This window comes from Lynx rufus, unplaced genomic scaffold (assembly GCF_022079265.1).
Source record: "Lynx rufus isolate CCGP_SWC_20201006 ecotype Redwood Valley unplaced genomic scaffold, mLynRuf1.p SCAF_28, whole genome shotgun sequence".
In the NCBI taxonomy this organism is placed as follows: Eukaryota; Metazoa; Chordata; class Mammalia; order Carnivora; family Felidae; genus Lynx; species Lynx rufus.
The window spans coordinates 11,065,807-11,083,779 of record NW_025814843.1 but is presented as its reverse complement, the minus strand read 5'-3'; the positions used below and the strand labels follow the sequence as shown (position 1 = coordinate 11,083,779).

The 17,973-nt window shown below is 56.2% G+C and overlaps 1 protein-coding gene across 6 annotated transcripts; it reads right to left on the bottom strand.

Moving 5' to 3' along the window:
* Positions 1-4,654: 4,654 nt before the first annotated feature.
* On the bottom strand, positions 4,655-12,570 carry ARRB2 (arrestin beta 2). Of its 6 annotated transcripts, XM_047089712.1 has the most exons (16): positions 12,482-12,553; positions 11,917-12,001; positions 9,875-9,905; positions 9,135-9,195; positions 8,985-9,029; positions 8,605-8,801; positions 8,257-8,316; positions 7,809-7,876; positions 7,534-7,669; positions 7,254-7,338; positions 7,011-7,083; positions 6,598-6,735; positions 5,697-5,780; positions 5,525-5,604; positions 5,360-5,447; positions 4,655-5,067 (listed from the first exon to the last, which is right to left on the bottom strand). In XM_047089712.1, the coding sequence occupies exons 2-16, from the start codon at positions 11,958-11,960 to the stop codon at positions 4,974-4,976; spliced, it is 1,284 nt and encodes a 427-aa protein (XP_046945668.1). In that variant the 5' UTR covers positions 11,961-12,001; positions 12,482-12,553; the 3' UTR covers positions 4,655-4,973. The 6 variants fall into 6 exon arrangements, with proteins under 6 accessions (XP_046945668.1, XP_046945669.1, XP_046945670.1 ...); XM_047089713.1 differs by lacking the exon at positions 11,917-12,001 and having other exon boundaries at positions 12,482-12,570; XM_047089714.1 differs by lacking the exon at positions 11,917-12,001 and having other exon boundaries at positions 5,360-5,414; positions 12,482-12,566.
* Between the last annotated feature and the right edge of the window lie 5,403 nt (positions 12,571-17,973).

Here is a 17,973-nt window from a genome sequence, read left to right as displayed (position 1 = left end):
CGGGCATGGAGAATGGCCCGCTCAGCCTGGAGCAGGTGAAGGAGGCTTCTGGAAGGCTGTCTTCACGGAGGGGGAAGAGATAAGCGTCTGTTTTGTTTTGCACGTCCTGAGAGGATATATAGACTTTTGGGGGGAGAGTACAGGGCAGCCTTAGTGATGAATTCAGAGAAAGAGCAGATTCTTGAAATGATAGTTATTCAGGGGAAACTAGAAGAGAGAGATCATCGATATCCCGCGCGTGACAACTGTAGATGACGGATGTGTGAGCATAACAATGGAAATATTGAGTATTGACCCAACCACCCCCCCGAGTATGGGATGCCCGGGCAGGATGGCGAGGGTTCCCCGGCGGGGGGGAGGGGCAGACGGGAGCTCAGTCTTCACCTCGTGTGCTGAGACGCCGGTAGGTGATGCTTACAAATCAAGAAGTAGCAACAGAAGCACATTGTTTGGAGATCTGGAGGTGAATACCGAAAGAAACATCCGAAGGGGGGGGTGCAAACGGTTGCCCGTGAGGAGAAAGGAGCCGGAGAGGGAAGGGGTATAGGCCTTGTTGCACCCGACTTCCTAAGCTGTGTGCACATATAACTTGGAAAATAACAGCGCAGTAAAAGTGAAATGGTAAGGAGGAAAGGAATAGGGATTTGCTTCGTGTGGAAGAGTGTCTTTTCTCCGGTGTCCTTCCTTCCTTGAATAGAAGCGACTTGCGAGGGTTACGGACCTTAGAGGAAGAACCAGTAGAGAGGGGCAACGGTTGAAGTTGGGGGGGGGTGGTTTGATGAATCAGGGTCTCAGAGGACTTGGGAGGGGAGAGATCTGAGCACGGGGGAGGGATGAGCTTTGGACGGGAGGAGGCAGCTTGACCTTGGCTGTACAGAGAATCGGGATCGACGTCTGTGTTCGTGGGGAGGAGGCGGGAAATTGAAATCATTCGTTCCCGTTAGCCTCATCTCCATGAACAACAGAAGGTTGTTCGCTATGAGCGTGAGGAAGGTTTGGAATGTAGTCAGTGGGACTCGAGCCCGAGAGGGAGGTGACCAGGAACACAGAGAGGGACGAAGGGTCATCAGGAATTGAGGGCCCAGCCGAGGTTAGAGACCATAAACTGGCAGTGGCCCCAAATGTGTACCCAGTGCCCCGCAGTGTTGGCACGTAGCAGGTGTTAAAAAGCATTTGTTGAATGAATGAGTGAATGAATGAGTGAATGAATGAATGCATGTGGTTGTGTGATTTTTCTCTGGCAGCGCTCCCTGGCCCTGTGTTGGAGCGGGGCGCTCAGGGTGGTGGGTGGACAGAGCCGGGGGCTGGGTGGGGGCGGGTGTTGAGAGCAGGTGTTTGAAAGAGGTTGAGGGTGCTGATGAGATCCGGTTGGTATCGTGGGCTCCAAGTTCAGTCTGGAAAGAAAAGCTCCAATTGCAAGGGAGCAGAAGGGCCAAGAGCTTTGCGACAAAAAAAAAAAACCCCAAGAAGCCATTAAGAAGTGAATTATTAAAAATGTCAGAAGCAGGGGTACCTGGGTTGCTCAGTTGGTTGAGCATCCGGCTCTTGATTTGGGCTCAGGTCACGATCCCAGGGCCCTGGGATTGAGCCCCGTGTCAGGCTCCGCGCTGAGTGTGGATTCTCTCTGCCTCTGCCCCTCTCCCCTGCTTGCTCTCTCTCTCTCTCACTCAAATAAAAATAAAATATCAGAAACAAAATACTTTGAATGACTGCACAACATTGTGAGTGCACTAAATGCCACCGAACTGTATACTTTACAATGGTTAATTTTATGTTATATGAATTTTACCTTAGTAAAAAAAAAAAAAAAATACCCTCTGCCAAAAAAACAAAAAACAAAAAACGAAACAAAAACCCTAGAAACAAATTCAAAAGATAATGACAAATCGGGAAAAATATTTACAAGATATATGACCAAGGCTCTATTTTTTTTAGTATAGAAGAGCTCTGAGGGTACATTAAAAATAAAGTGCCCCAATAAATTGGGTTTTATCCTCACTCATCATCAAACAAATGCAAATTAAAACTCAGATGATACCGTGTCTCTCACCTGCTTGATTGGTAGAATCCAAAAGACGCTCACCTTCTTTGACCCAGCAAGTCTGCTTTTAAGAAGTTGTCCTGGGGCGCCTGGGTGGCTCAGTCAGTTGGGTGTCCAGCTTCGGCTCAGGTCGTGGTGTCGCGGTTCACGGGTTCGAGTCCCGTGTCGGGCTCTGTGCTGACAGCTCAGAGCCTGGAGCCCGCTTCGGATTCTGTGTCTCCTTCTCTCTCTGCCCCTCCCCCACTCATGCTCTGTCTCCCTCTGTGTCTCGAAAACAAATAAACATTAAAAAAAAAAAAGAATGAGGGAGATCTATATGTATCGCTACAGAAAGGAATGCTCTCCCCACCTCACCACCAGGGAAAAAGGCAGGTGTAGAAAAGGGCTCACGGTATGCTGCTGTCCGTTCAAAACAGTGCAAAATATGTATTCCACTCAGACAGGTGTGACTGAGTCTGAACAGCATCTTCGGAAGAATAACCAAGGAATGGGCGATAGTGATTCCTCTGGGAACGAGGAAGGGCTTGGCTGGGGATCAGGACGGGAGGGAGCCTTCTCTTCACTGTTTAGCGTCGCATACGGTTCCGATGTTTGTTTGTTTAAATCATGTGCCCCTTTTTCCTTTTTAAAAACATTAAAAAACATAAAAAGCTTAAAAAAAAAAAAAAGACACCGTTTCTCAAATTGTATGTCAGTTCCCCAAATCCACACTGGTGGGTTCCTCCTGGGACCTGCCGAACCAGAGTCTGGGAAGGGAGAGCCTGGGGCTCTGCGTTTTCATTGTGCCTCCCAGAGGGGCCCGATCCCCCTGAGAAGGTCGAGAGGTCCGTGGGCCAACGAGCGAGCTCCTGGGAACCAGAGGGATGCCAGCGGTTCCTCCTCTGTGACAAAAGGCCAGGGTGGGCGGGGCGGCGGCCTCTGCAGAGGGGCGCACGAGGTCACTGGCGTTTTGACAGGACTCAGACCTGTGGGTAAACGGTGGTCTGACGTGAGGCGGTGAGCCGTAGGCTAGAGGCCTGTGTGAGCTGCCCCGCCGGCCCCCCAGCCCCATCTGGAACTACTCTGCCCTTGGCCATCTCTGTCCCTCAGTCCCTCTGGCCTCTTTTAGTGCCTGGAACTCGCCCTGTCCCTGCGCTCGCACTCGGTGCCCGGGATGCTCCGGCCCCTCTTCGCCCGCGGGTTCCCTGCTCAAAGGTCACTTCCTCCGGGGAGTCTTCCCCAGACCCCAGCCTGGGTCAGAACTCCCTGTCGCGCGTTCTCGCGGCTCCTGTGCTGCTCCTTCGGAGCACACATGCTGTCATCAAATAACTAGGGAGTGGTTTCGTGTTTGCTTTGGTCCCTGCCACGCCCCTCTCCTAGGCCCGGCACCTAATAGGGACTTAACGCCAAGATCTCGCTCATGGAACGGATGATTGGGCCTTAAGAGAAAAAGGGGAGGACAGGTGGGTGACAGAGTGGGTGACGGAGGTGAGGCACGCCAGTGGGGTGGCGCTCAGTCCCCGCCACCCAGCCTGGGACAGTGGCCAAGCCTCAGGGAGTGCCTGATGAGCTCCAGGGGGCTGCCTCTGGGACCTGCCCACAGCGGTGACCCCCGCTGGCCGCCCAAGCCTTGGCTTCTGGGTTAGAATGAGGGTGGCCAGGCAGGCCCCATGGGATGTCCGGTGAGGCCGGGGCGGGGGGGGGCTCCCACCAAGCCCCAGGAACGGAGTGGGTGAACAGCCACACAGCGGTGGAGATGGACACACTGTCACAGCAGGTCACTGCACGGTCACATGTGTCAGCGGCGATAGGGAAGCGTCTGTCTGCCCAACTCCCAAGGGTGGCTGGTCTACAGGGAAGTGAGGTTTTTTTTTTTTTAATTTTATTTCATTAAAATTTTTTTAATGTTTATTTTAGAGAGAGAGAGAGAGAGTGTGTGCGAGCATGAGTGGGGGAAGGGCAGAGAGAGGGAAACACAGAATCCAAAGCAGGCTCCAGGCTCTGAGCTGTCAGCACAGAGCCCGACGCGGGGCTTGAACCCATGAGCTGTGAGATCCCGACCTGAGCTGAAGTCGGATGCTAAACTGACTGAGCCACCCAGGCGCCCCAAATTTTATTTCATTTTAGAGAGAGCAAGTGAGCAGGGAAGAGGGGCAGAGCGAGAGAATCTTAAGCAGGCTCCAAGCCCAACATGGGGCTCGATCCCACGACCCTGTGATCATGACCTGAGCTGAAATCAAGAGTCACGCTCGACCGACTGAGCCACCCAGGCGTCCCAGGAAGTGAGTTTCTATTTCCCCTACAAATGACTAAGTGTATTTCGTGGCTTTACCAAACGGTACCTGTGAGTCTGGACTGACCGAAGTCAGTTTCTGTGTTGCCCTTGGAACACAGTCACAGCCCATTCGATGGGACGTTTACTGACAAGCCTTGTGCCCGGCACTGTGCCGGGACACAGGAGAGGCTGGCTGGGTGCTCGGCCACGAGCACAAGTCACAGACGAGCACCTGTGTGCCCTCAGCAGCTGCACAGAAAGCACATACACTCGCACCTATTAAAATGTTTATTTTCTTCTTTATGCTCAGAAACAAAGAAGTGGCCTCGCCCCCCACCCCAGGGTCTCCTCTTGAAGGAGAAGGAGGCAGAGTGTGTGTGTGTGTGGGGGGGGAGGGGATGTCGGATGTGGGAGCTCTCTCCCCTTCTCCCTACTGTCATTCCCCTTTCCAGGACCCCCTCCAGAAGATGCAGGTTTGAGCCACCCGCTGGGGGGGCTGTGGAGGCACAGCTGGGGTCAAACAAGTAATGCCCACGATCAACAAGACAAGGGTCCAGTGCGTGTCCGGGAGCCACAGGCGAGGGAGGACGGAGGGGTCCGCCAAGGACTCGGTGCTGAGCGCAGGGAGGGCGGCCGGGCTGGGACCCTCCCCCCCCGGCCCCGCCCCCTCCACCCCCTCTAGCAGAACTGGTCCTCGTAATCCTCGTCCTTCATCCCCTTCAGCCGCAGGCGGGCGAAGTCCTCGAACACGATGTCGTCGTCTGTGGCGTAGCTTGACGGTGGGAAGCAGGGGTGAGGTGGGGGCTCGAGACCCTCTTCTCGGTGCCCCTGCCGCCCTCCCAGAGACAGGGGGGCCCCAGCAGCAACAGGACCGGACGTGTGGGCGAGAAGGGACAAAGAAGGGACGGTGGCAGGCAGCCTCCCACGGAAGGCTAGGCCCTGGGGAGGTGATGTTCCAGCCCTCGCCCACCCCCACAGGGGACCGCGGGGAGAGGGCAGGTCTGGGAGTCCCGGAATCCCTGTCCAGAGGGCTCAGACTAGGAAGGCAGGGGAGGGTCTCTTACTTGGTGTCAAATTCAATGAGGTTGGTGTCCACGGGAGCGTCTGTCTCAGGAGCAGCTGAGGCGAGGAGAGGGGGCGGGTGGGTGGGTGCTGGAAGGGCCAGCTTTTCTCCACCGGCCTGGCTTCAGGCCGTCCCTTTGGGGGCTCAGGGTGGGTGGCATACTCACCTGTCTGGGGCCTGGGGAGGGTGATGTGATCGTGGGGCTTGGGGTGCATGAGGACAAAAGGCAGCTCCACAGAGACATCCCTGGGTTGGGGGGGGGGGGAGACGCAGCATGAGGGGCCAGCACGGCCACGCCCGGGAAACAGTGCGACCCCGCGCTGCCCTGCCACACTCACCCGCCACGAGCCACCACCAGCTTCACCTTGACCCTGTAGGACACCAGGATTCCCAGCACCTCCTTGTTGGCGCCCTCCTTCACGCTGCAATCAGGGGGAGGAGCTAGACCACGGCCCCCCCGCACCCCTGCGCCCCGAGGTCTCCCCCGCGGGCTCCCATCAGTGTCCGGGCGCTGGCCGCCAGGGCTGTGCTGTCCTCACGGCCGGGCACCCCTCTGCACAGAACCCTCTGGTGGCTTCTCATCGCTCGCAGTAAAAGCTGAAGTCCTTGTGACCTGACAGTCCGCGCTGTCTAGTTCTGTTACCCTGACCCCACCCCGACCCCTGTCCTGTGGTTCGCTGTCACCACGCTGGCCTCCGGCCTGCTGTGTATGTTCATGCAGTGTGCCCTCGCACACGGGTGCCAGTGCTGGGGGGGGGGGGGGCGGAGAACAGGACCCAGCCCTGACTCTGCGAAGCTGTGGCCATTGGGGGCTGCCCCCGCCCAGAGGTGCCACAGCCCCTCCCTCTCGCTTCCTCCCACAGACTGGGCCCGGACCACCTTGGAGTGGTCCTGCCGCTCCCTCTGCCCGGAACACCCCTTCCTTGCATAGGCACGTCTCCTGTGCCTCTGGGTCCTTACTCCGAATTCACATCTGGGTTATGCCTTCCCCAGCCACCCTGCTTAAAGTTAACACCCCCCCCTACCCACACCCCTGCCTCATATCTGTCTTCTCTGCCTTGCTTTTTCTCAACGCCGGTCTCCGATCTGCCCGCCCGCCCTGCCTAGCATCTCCGGTCTGTCCTGTGCCCGGACACAGCCCTGGCTCCCAGGACAGAGCCCGAGGCGCAGCCGGCACTGACCGCGCCAGTGGCTCCTGGTCTGCAGGACAACCCCCTGCCCCCACCCCGCCGCCCTCACATGGTGCTGGAAGCCAGGTTGGTGTCCTCGTGTTTGAGCTTCCCGTCCAGGGCAAGACCCCGCTTCTCCCGGTTGTCGCTGAGCAGCGGGGTGATGGTGTATACCTTGCAGAACGTGGAGCTGGGCGACACCTGGTCACTGGGGAGCGGGGGCGAGAGGACGAGGCTCCAGGAGGGGCCGGGCCAGGTGACGAGGTCGCTCCCACCCCCGGGGGCTTCGACCCCACGCCAGCCCTTCTCCCTTTGGGCACAGCTCGACCCGCCCAAGGAAACCAACGGCTCAGAGCCACCAGCCTGCGGAGGGAAGGCCCCCGTAGGTGGAGACAGTTGGGGACAATGCCATCCCCACCTCACACCCTCCGGGGCCTGCTGTTCTGCTCTGAGGCGGGGGCCCGAGGCCATTCCGATACTCACTCTTGTTCGATCTGAGCCACAGGACACTTGTACTGGGCGGTGCTGAAGAGGCAGATGTCGGCATACTGTCTCACTGTGGGGTGTGGGGGGTCAGCGGCTGAGCAGGGGGCGCAGACTGCCGCCCGCCGCACTCGGACCACCGGCCGGCCCCCCGCCGCCCCCCGGCTGGGCCTCTCACGTCAGGGTATGTCCTGGGGCTGCAAATCGCTCCCCCGAGACCCCCTTCAATCCCCCACCTCCTACCAGAGACTTTGATCTTCTTGACGGTCTTGGTGGAGTTGTTGGTGACGTGGACGTTGACGTTCAGGGGCTCCCCGTGGTAGTACAGCTTTTGAGGGGATGCGGTCGATTTTTGCGGGTCCCTGTTATTAGCGTGCCCCCCTCCCCCACGCAGACACATGGCTCCCTCTTCCTCTAAACCTAGGCCCAAGCCCGGTGGACGTGCTGCCCTGACAAGCGGCTCCAGCCCTCCCCCGGGGATCCCTCTGCACTGTAGCACCTGCGCCACCCTCCTGCACCCCACCTCCTTGTCCAGGGAAGCCTCGAGGTGCAGGGACCGGTCAGACATGAGGAAGTGGCGTGTGGTTTCTGCTGAGGGCTGGGGGCCGGGTTTCTCTGGGGCAAATTGCACCTTTCGGATCACCAGCCGCACAGAGTTCCTGGGGGTGGGGAGGAGGGGTGGGAGGGGCCGGGCCTCAGACACCCAGACCCCCCCCCCCACAACCACCTCCCACGGGCCTGGGGCTCCTGGGAGAGGGGAGGACACAATCAAACCATACATGGGCTCGGTTCCCTCACCTTTTGTGGCTTTTCTCTTCTAGCGATTTGGCACAGAAGGCTCGAATCTCAAAGTCTACTCCACAGGCCTCAGGAGGAGGAGAAAAGGTCACGTCTTACACAAGGTCCCCTCTGCCACCACGCCCTTCCTTCCCTCCTCTTCATCAGGGACTCTTGCCCCATCACAGTCTGAGGAGTGTGGGGCCTGGGGCTCCGTCCCCCCGCCTCTGCTAAAGGCCCAGTACCTGGCCGAGTGAGCCCCGGGGCTGTTCTGGGTGAGCCCCCATACTCCCCATGGGCGTGCAGCTCCTGAGTCACACGTGAGCGGTGACCCTCCCACACACACTGTATTTCCACTGGGGACGGTTCCCACCCCGCTTCTCCCTGACAGCCCCCCTCTCGGGTGTGCCCCAGGCTCCTACTGGGCCCTGTTCTGTCCCGGGAGCCCTCAGAGCCTTTCCTGCTGTACCTTCCCCGTGTCCTCTGGGCCCGGCTGCAGCGTGACAGAGCAGGGCAGGTTCTGGGGGATCTGCAGCAGAGGAAAGAGGAGGCTTCAGTTCTCCCAGAGAGCCCCCAAATCTCTCTCCCAATCTCAGCTCAGAGGCTGGAGGAGGCCGGGGGGTGAGAAAGGAAGAAGGAAGGGGCCCCTGGGAGGAGACAGAGACAAGGGCATCCTGAAGGCAGGCAGAATGAGGGAGGTGGGTCTGCTCCCCCTCCCACCCTTCTTCTAGATCTGCACCTGACAGGCGACTGGCACCCCCTCCCCCCACCTCAGTCCCAGACCCCTTGCCCTGCAGAGGGTGAGGGGCGTCCTCACTGTGAAAAAAAAGGGGTGGGCGTGCTGGCCCAGCTTCCTCAGCAGCCGGTCCTGAAGGCGGGTGGGGGGCCGGGGCGGGTTGGGCATGGGGGGGAAGGCCTGGTAGGTGGCGATGAACAGGTCTTTGCGGAAGGACAGGCCCAGCACGTCCAGGTCCTCGCGGCCATAGCGGAAGGCGCAGGTGAGGGTCACGAACACTGGCGAGGGAGGGCCGGGCGGGGCGGTCAGGACCCCCCCTTCCCCAGCCCCCCAGCACCTAGCCGCAGCGGCTCCTTCCTGGGCAGCGCGAAACCTGCCCGAATCCCACTCCCACTGCTTTCTCCGCCCTCTTTCTGGGGCCCCGTCCTCCTCTGCCGCCCCGACCTCCCCTCGGCCGGTACCTTTGCGGTCCTTCAAGTAGTCAGGGTCCACGAGCACCACGCCATCTGGGAAAGGGACGCCGCTGCATGAGCTCATTTCCTGTCAGGGCCTCTCCTCCGTCCCTCGGCCCGGGGACTTCTTCCCCTCTTGGGGGACGTGGGCACACTTACCTACGGGGTCCACTCTGTCCAGGTGGTCTACAAAGTCCCGCTTGCCCAAGTACACGGTGAGCTGAGGATGCAGAAGGGACACAGGGAAGACAGGGCAGACGGATGCAGGGCAGCAGAACCCTGGAGGGGCCGTCCTGCCCGTGGCCTCCCCAGGCTGGGGTGTCCCCCCGGGTTTCCTTCAGAGCGGGGGACAATAGTGGGGTTTCCCAGACTACCCGACCTTGAGGCTTTTGTCACACCTCTGCCCACGAGTCAAGCAAATGTGTGTGTGTGTGTGTGTGTGTGTGTGTGTATGTGTGTGTGTGTGCGTGAGCATGCGTGCATGTGTGTGTGTGTGTGTATGTGGGGTGGGGTGGTGGGGCTTGGGGAGGACTTGCCCCAGGCAGCCAGTTAGAAAGCAGGCTGTGGTGTCACTCCTCTGGGATACACAGGCCGTAGCCTGGGGGGTGCTAACGGCTCCCACCCCAGGCACCCTGAGCTCGGCTCCTAAGAGGGACACAGCTGGGGCTTGGGGCTCCTCCCCCTTCATCTGGCCTCAGGCCAGTCCCCACCCAGCCCGTGGCTGAGTGCAGGGGCGAGCAGCCTTTGCGGGCGGCAAGGGGCTTCAGGAGGGAAGGAAGTGGGCTCTCAGCTGTCACAGGAAGTGGGGGCTAGAGGTTGGGGATCATCTAGGCGCGGGCCGGGCCTTGCTTGGGCCCACAGAGGGCTGGGAGGAGAAGCAGCATGGCAGACCGACTCACCTTGCAGTTAGGGCTCGACTTCTTGAAGACCCTAACAAAACAGAAAGGGAAGCCCCACTGCCTCCGTCAGACTCGGCAGGGACCTCCCGAGCCGGCCTGAGAAGCAGGGTTCGCCCGCCCCCAGGATTCAGTCCGGAGGCTTCTGGGCTTTGCCAGCCCTACCCCTCCCACTTCTCACCAGAAGGGCGGCCATAGGTCCTTAATGTTCCCGGGCCCCCCCTGCTCCGTGCACTCTCACTCTAGGTCCCCTCCGGTGGCAGTCAGTAGTCACTGGTTGCCCAGAAACCACCCAGGCTCTCCCCAGAGGACATCCCCCGGAGGGACCCGAATAGGCAGGTGGTAGTTGTGTCGGTCTAAGACCGAACCGTCCACCTGTGTTCTCTAGGGGCTCCAAAGACAGCCAGAGTACCTGGAGGGCAGTGGCCCTGGCTTTCGCTCCTGAAATGGTTTCTACCTGGAGGCACTACTTAAGCGCGGCCCTACTCCGTTAACCTCCAAGGGTTCCCCATCCCTGATCTCAGCAGCCTCGAAGCTCACTTGTCTTTGAAGGCCGAGCCCAGATATCACCTCCTCCAGAAGGCAGAGCCAGCCCGGACTCCCGTTACCCCCCTTTTTTCGGGGGGTTCCCGTCACACTTGCTGATGTTTCACTGGTGGTAAAACTTGTGATAGCGTGTCCGGGCAGTTAGCTGTGGACCATGTGTCACTAGGTAGACCGTGGACGTCACAGACCTCATCCAGTCGGGCATCCCCAGCACAATGCCCGCCGGACCATGAAGATGATGGTGCGGGCTGACATTTAGCGGGGGCGTGTGTTATCTCATTTAATAGTCTTAGCAACCCAACGATGGAGGGCCTAATAGTTCTATTTCACAGGTGAGGAAAAACGAGGGCACAGGAGAGGGGAAGGATTTTGCCTAAGGCCCCAGAGCAAGTAAATGGTGGGATTCAGATGAATCAGAGGCAGTCTGGCTCTGAGCCCGTGCTCTTTGTCAGGAAGCCGTTACACTCTCCTGTCTCTGCAGTTGGGCTTAAGTTCCTTGAGTCAAGGGGGATTCTCGCTTCCCAGAGCTGAAACGCTCGAAGCCTGGACTCTACCCGTTGCTGAGAGGGTAGGTAGGTGTCCAGAGACCCCTGTGCTCTGGCCACTTGCGGGCCTCATGTCACTTATCCCAATCCGCTCAGCCGCGATCCCTGGAAGGGTCCTCGGATCTCCTGCCAACCGGCCCATCCTTCCTCCAACCCTGCCTTCTCCCCACCTAGTTTTGCTCTTACAACTTCACTTCCCCCTTCTTCCCAGAAGCTCAAGATATCCAAAGGCCATAAGGCAAAGGGTATGGAAGTCCCTGGGTATCCCCATGCAATAAGGGAGAGTAAGCGCTGATACGGCAGCAGCTAGAATAAAGCACCACCTCTTGACCCGACCGAGGCTGGCCAAGGAGGCAGATCATGGGGGTGACCGGAGGGGGCCTGCAGAAGCAGATGTTCTCTCCGTTTCCTGTGGCCCAGAACTGGATGGGGGTGGCGGGAATTGTGCCAAGTCAGCAGTCCCCCCTCTGGTCCATCCATTCCCCTCCCTGAACCACATAACGGAAATTGGGGGCCTCCCTCAAGTCAGCGACTTCCCCTTTCTCCGGGGGGTGTTTGAGCCCTGATCCGGGATATCAGGCCTCCCTCTGGTCATCTCTCTCCACTACTGCTCGACTTGCTGCTCAGAAGCCTGGGTTCTCCTACTCTGTGGCTGGGGAGCGGCGGGGCTCCTATGATCATCTTTGGCGGAACAAGTGACAGCCCGGTACCAGGGCCCTGTTCCCGATCCGTTCTGGACAGAGGCACACAGCCCCAATCTTCACCTCTTTTCCTCCTGCTCCCCAGGCATTCACCCACTGCCCCCTTGGGGGTGCTGGGCCACAACAGGAAGTGGATTTTGCTAGAGACCAAAAAAGAGAACTCGGGGTATCAGTGGAAGGAAGGAGCCTCGATTGCACAGAAAACATCCGGGGAGTGGATGGCGTGCCCAGGGCAGATACTGGCTTCCCTCACCTCCGGGAAGAGGAGTGAGGCCCAGAAGCGGGGAGGGTCGTCATGCACTCCGCTCCCCCAAGATGAAGCTGTTGCTCCTGGCAACCTGGGGTAAGGCAGAAGTTTGGAAGCAGAGCCACCTGGCCCTTGGGACAGCCCGACTGCCCGTGGGGCATTGGACAGGAGGCTTTCCAGCAGCTCGGGACGAGTCTGGGGAGGGGGGATCCCCTCCCGGCATCCAGCCTTCCCATACCCGACCCCTCGGGGCTGGCCACCTGCTCCTCCTTCCTCCGCCCCTGCATCGCAGCCCGCACCGGAGAGCCCAGTCGTTCGGCCCCCACATCCCTACGAGAACCCAGGCGCCGGTTTCCTGGTCCCCTTCAGCCCTCGCTTTCTGCACAGGGGCCCGGCATGCGTCCCCCTCGTTATCCTCGAGGACCTGGGCGTGCGGCCCCGGATGGCTGCCCCCTAGGGACCCAGGCGTCCGGCCCCCGGATTCTCTCCCGGGTGTCCTGGTCTGGGGACCGTCCCGGCACCAGCTCCGAGCCGCCGCCCACGTCCCGCCGCGTGGCCCCACCTCCCTTACCTGGTGCCCGGTTTCTCCCCCATGGTGCGCGCGCCCGCCGCCCGCCCGGTCCGCGGCTCGCTCGCAGCCTCGCAGCCCTGCTGCCAGGTCCCCGCTCCTCCCCGCGCCACTGCGCACGCGCGCCTCTTTCTCCTCCCGCCCCTCCGGCCCCCCTCCGGGCCCGGGGAACCGCGGCCAGATGCGTCAGCCCGGCTCGCGCGCGCCGCGCCGCCGCCCGCCCCCTCCGCTCAGACCCGCGCGCTGATTGGCTCCGCCCCCGCGCCCGCCCCTCCGCAGCCCCTCCCGCCGTCCCGAGCGGTAGGAAGGGGCGGGGGTCCCTCCCGCGCGCGCGGTCCTTGCTCCCCGCTCTGCCCGCCCATCTCTCCGCCCCTCCGCACCCGCTTAGGAACGATTGGGCCCCCTGGAACGACGGCGCCCGCCTGCCGGGAGCTTAGAGCCCGCTGATTGGCTCCCCGCGTCCAGGACGCGGCGGGGGTCCCCTCCCCTTTGTTTGCTTTCTCGGCGGCGGCGGCGGAGGCGAGGGAGGCGGCGGGGGCGGAGGAGCGGGCGCCGGCACAGTCTGGGAAGGAGGGCTCGGGGACGCACACGTGGGTGAGCGGTTCCAGTTGCGTGATGCTCGCTTCAGCGCGCGCCGCTCGCGCGTGCTCGCAGCCTTGGCCCGCCCTCCCGCCTCTCGGTCGTGGTGTGTCAGCGCCCTCTGGTGTCCGTCTTTGGTCCTCGCGGGGTTCCTTTGCCTAATTTCTCTGACCACCCAGGCCTTTCCATCTGCCGTCTTCGCAGCGAGCATCCGTGCGTCCATCCATGCCTGTAATGTGCTAGTCACCGTGCTGGGCGATGGGGACACAGACACGAGTCAACATGGCCCCCGCTTCCCTAGTACAGTTCGGGAGACCCATAAACAGGCATCATGATCCCAAGAATACAAGAAAAGAGGTATGACTCAGAAGACACAGCGACTGCCAGCGCTTGACTGGGGCAGGGACGGAGGGGACTGTACGCTGTCCGAAGGAGGAGACATTTGAGGACAATCTTTCTGACGGGTGGGCAGAAAGAGTGTTCCCCCAGAGAAAGGCAAGGCACGTCCCGTTCTGAAGTGTTCGTGGGGGTCGATGGGAGGAGAGCGACTGGAACAGAGTGTGAAGGATTCTGCAGAGCCGGAGAAGGAACGAGACTGAGGTCCTCCCTGGAGGAGGCGGGGTGGGGGAGGGCACATGGATCCAGCAGTGGTTTTTTTCAAGCAAAAGACCGGCGTGATGAGACTTCTCCTTTAGGAGGATAATTCCGGGCAAGGCGGAGGATGGGGAGAGCGGGGCAAGGTTGTCTAGACTAAAACTAGTCAAGAGACGGTGAATGATGGAGTGAAAGGGAGGAGGGGCTGGGCTGAGAGTCATTTCTAGAGACGGGGGAGGATGGTGGATTCCTGACATTTCTGCACTTAAGGGGCTCATGTATTTCTCCTTCTTCCTTCCATCTCTTTTCCCATTCTCCCCCTGTCCTTCCCAGCCGGGTGAACTAACTTCACACTCCCCCCTCCATTTTCGATGTGACAAAAAGTAATATGCACAACACGACAGTTTCTGAGATCACCTTTAAGGCTCGAACACAGGCTCTCAGTTCCATCACCACCTTCTAAGCTCGCTCTTCACACCTTTCAAGCTGTAGATCAGACCCTTCTTTTAGACTCACAAATCACAGGGTGCCTTCGGCTCAGGTCATGATCTCACACTCCGTGAGTTTGAGTCCCGCATCGGGCTCTGTGCGGACAGCTCGGAGCCTGGAGCCTGCTTCGGATTCTGTGTCTCCCTCTCTCTCTGCTCCTCCCCTGCTCGTGCTCTGTCTCTTTCTGTCTCAAAAATTAAAAAAAGGGGCGCCTGGGTGGCGCAGTCGGTTAAGCGTCCGACTTCAGCCAGGTTAGGATCTCGCGGTCCGGGAGTTCGAGCCCCGCGTCAGGCTCTGGGCTGATGGCTCAGAGCCTGGAGCCTGTTTCCGATTCTGTGTCTCCCTCTCTCTGCCCCTCCCCCGTTCATGCTCTGTCTCTCTCTGTCCCAAAAATAAATAAACGTTGAAAAAAAAAATTTTTTTTTAAAAATTAAAAAAAAATTAAAACAATTTAGACTCATGAATCACTTTTGTCAAAGGGTCATGACCAGAAGGTAATGAGACCTACATTGCTACCTCTCTAAAGTGATTTTGGAACTGAAGGGTAGTGGTCTTATGACACGAACGCGACTGCATTAAAAGATACTAATATAAAGAAAATTTCAGAAAGATACTAAAGAAGACTAGAAAGAATGAAAGAGATACACCATTTTACTTTATAATGATGGGAAAAACCATCAGTATAAAGATGTCATTTCTTTACAGGTTGTCCTTAGATTTAACACCATATGAAAATAGCAGTGGGAGGCTGGTCCAAAGGTCGTGACTTATCTCAAGTGATTGTTCCCAGTCCGATCGAACTCCTCATTTGACTCCCTCCCCCCAACCCTTTCTCACTACTGCACCTGATTAGACTTTAAAAATAAATAAATAATGGGAATGCAAGCTGGTGCAGCCACGCTGGAAAACAGTATGGAGGTTCCTCAAAAAACTAAAAATGGAACTACCCTACGACCCAGCATTTGCACTACTAGGCATTTATCCAAGAGATACAGGTGTGCTGTTTCGAAGGGACACGTGCACCCCCATGTTTATAGCAGCACTATCGACAATAGCCAAAGTCTGGAAAGAGCCCAAATGTCCATCAATGGATGAATTGATAAAGAAGAGGTGGTGTATATATTTGTGTGTATATATATGGAATATTACTCAGCAATCAAAAAGAATGAAATCTTGCCATTTGCAACTACGTGGATGGAACTGGAGGGTATTATGCCAAGTGAAATTAGTCAGAGAAAGACAAAAATCATATGACTTCAGTCATGTGAGGACTTTAAGAGACAAAACAGATGAACATAAGGGAAGGGAAACAAAAATAATATAAAAACAGGGAGGGGAACAAAACATAAGACACTCATAAATATGGAGAACAAACAGAGGGTTACTGGAGGATGTGGGAGGGGGAATGGGCTAAATGGGGGAGGGGCATTAAGGAATCTACTCTTGAAATCATGGTTGCACTATATGCTGACTAATTTGGATGTAAATTTAAAAAATAAAATTAAGAAATAAAATTAAATAAAAATAAAAAAATTAAATAAATAACAATGGGACTTTTTTGGGGGAACTTGATTCTAAATAATCATAAGAATCAACTTGCAAGTGTAGCCAGGATAATTCTGAAAAAATAAGAATAAAGCAGGCATTTGTCTTACCGCTAAGGTAATTTATTATGTCACAATAATTAAAATTGTGTTATCGGTGCAGTTAATACTAAGCAGAGCAATGAAACAGAATAGAATGTCCAGATACAGACACACAGGGCAGCATTTCAAGTCAATGGGGGAAAGAATGGCATATTCACTAAATTGGGTTGAGACAGTTGGCTATTCATTTGGGAGAAAAAAGTTCTGTCTCCATCTCACACCTTACACAAAATAAATTCCAGATGGGTTAAAGATCTAAATGCATGGAATAGAACTATAAAAGTATAAGGAGAAAGTATAGGAAAATATTTTTATAACCTCGGAGGTTGGGAAAAGCCCCATAAGACATCAGACCCCAGGGCTGTAAATGATAACAGCTAGCACTTTATAATACTTAACCACATGCCAAACATTGTTCCAAGCCGTTTACAAATATCAGTTCATTTAATGCAGCCCAATGCATTAAGGGTTTATAATTATCCTTATAATTATCCAGGGGGAGGGGGCGCCTGGGTGACTCAGTTGGTTAAGGGTCTGACTCCTGATTTTGGCTCAGGTCATGATCTCATGGTTCGTGAGTTGGAGCCCGGCGTTGGGCTCCCAGCTGACAGTGTGTGGCCAGCTTGGGATTCTCTCTCTCTGCCCCTCCCCCACTCGCTTGCTCTAAAAAATAAACATTAAGAAATGAAGAAATGGAGGCTCAGTTAAGTGACTTGCAGGCTCACACAACTAGCAAGAGGCAAAGCTGGTGATTGAACCCAGCAGTCTAGCCCAGGGCCTGTGGTCTGTACCGTTAACACCTTACTTCTAAGAGACTAAGAGGCTAAAATAAATAAAATGACAAATTGGAAGAAGCCTCTTACAACCTTGCAACACATGTCACAATCAAGAATAAGTCTCCACCTCTACAAAGAGGTCCTACAAATGAATAAACCTGGTATTAATTAGGATTATGTACAAGGCACTATTTTACATGGTTGGTAGGGTGTTAAGTCAATGCAACCTTTCTAGCGGGCATTTGGCCGGTTCCCGTCAAAATTAAAAGTAGGTTTTCTCTTTTATCCAACTCTCATTTACACTCAACAGATATCAAGCACCTTTTATGTGCCAGGCACTGCTCTAGGTGATGGGGAGAAGACTCCTCTCCTGAGATTTGTCTTTTAGCTAGAAGAGATTGTCAATAAGAAAAGAAATACATTTTGGATAGTGTTAGGAGTTAGTTATTAAGAAAAGATAAGCAGGGTGACATGGTAAAGGATGATGGGGGTTGGAGAGCTTCATAAGACATCAAACCCTAGGGCTATAAATAATAAGGGACTACTTTAAAGGAACTACTTAAAAAGAAGCCCTCTTTGAGGATGGCAAGATGATATCAGTCACAGGGAATGAAAGAAAAATTTCTCTAGGCAGAAACAGCAACATGTGCAAAGGTCCTGAGGTGGCAGAGGGCTAGCTGGGGGATAGAAAGAAGGCTAGTTTGGCTCAAGAATCAGAAAAAAAACAGGGAAACTGGGGATACTCGTGGTATACTTTGAGGACAGAGAAGTAGGTAGGTATGGGTCAGATCACACGGATTCCAGTGGCCCGGGTGAAGAGATGGGGTTTCATTCACATCAGATTTGGAAGCCACTGCAGGACTTCAAGCCGGGAGTGACGAGAACTGACTTGACATGTGAAAAGACCACTTTGGTTGCTTTGCAAAGGGAGTACACAGGGCCCAGAGGGAAGCAATGAGGAGGCCATTGTAAGAGGCCAGATGAGAGAGAATGGTGACTGGGACCACAGTGGCACCGGAGATGGAGAAATAGAAAAAAAGTAGTGGTACTGGGTTAACGTATTTTGGACTTGAAGAAGGATTAGACAGAGGAGCAAGCAGAGAGGAATAAAGGCCCTTAGACTAGGATTTTTTTTTTTTTGCCAGTTCAAATTATTAATTATCTTTGTGCACAAAGAGGGAAGTATGAGTGTTCAGTGAAGTGTATTAGTGAAAAGCCGGGGCAGCTGGAAATACCATATCGGGCCACAGAACTAGACCACGGTGCACCCATTTCATCGCACCCCGCAGCTTAAAAAGCGGCGTAAAGGCGCCACGACGCGCGCCTAGTGGGACGAGTCGAGCTCAGACCCTGCTGTTGTGAAACAAACTTTGCGTTCACGTGTTTGTGCACCGACTAAGGTCAGCAGAGC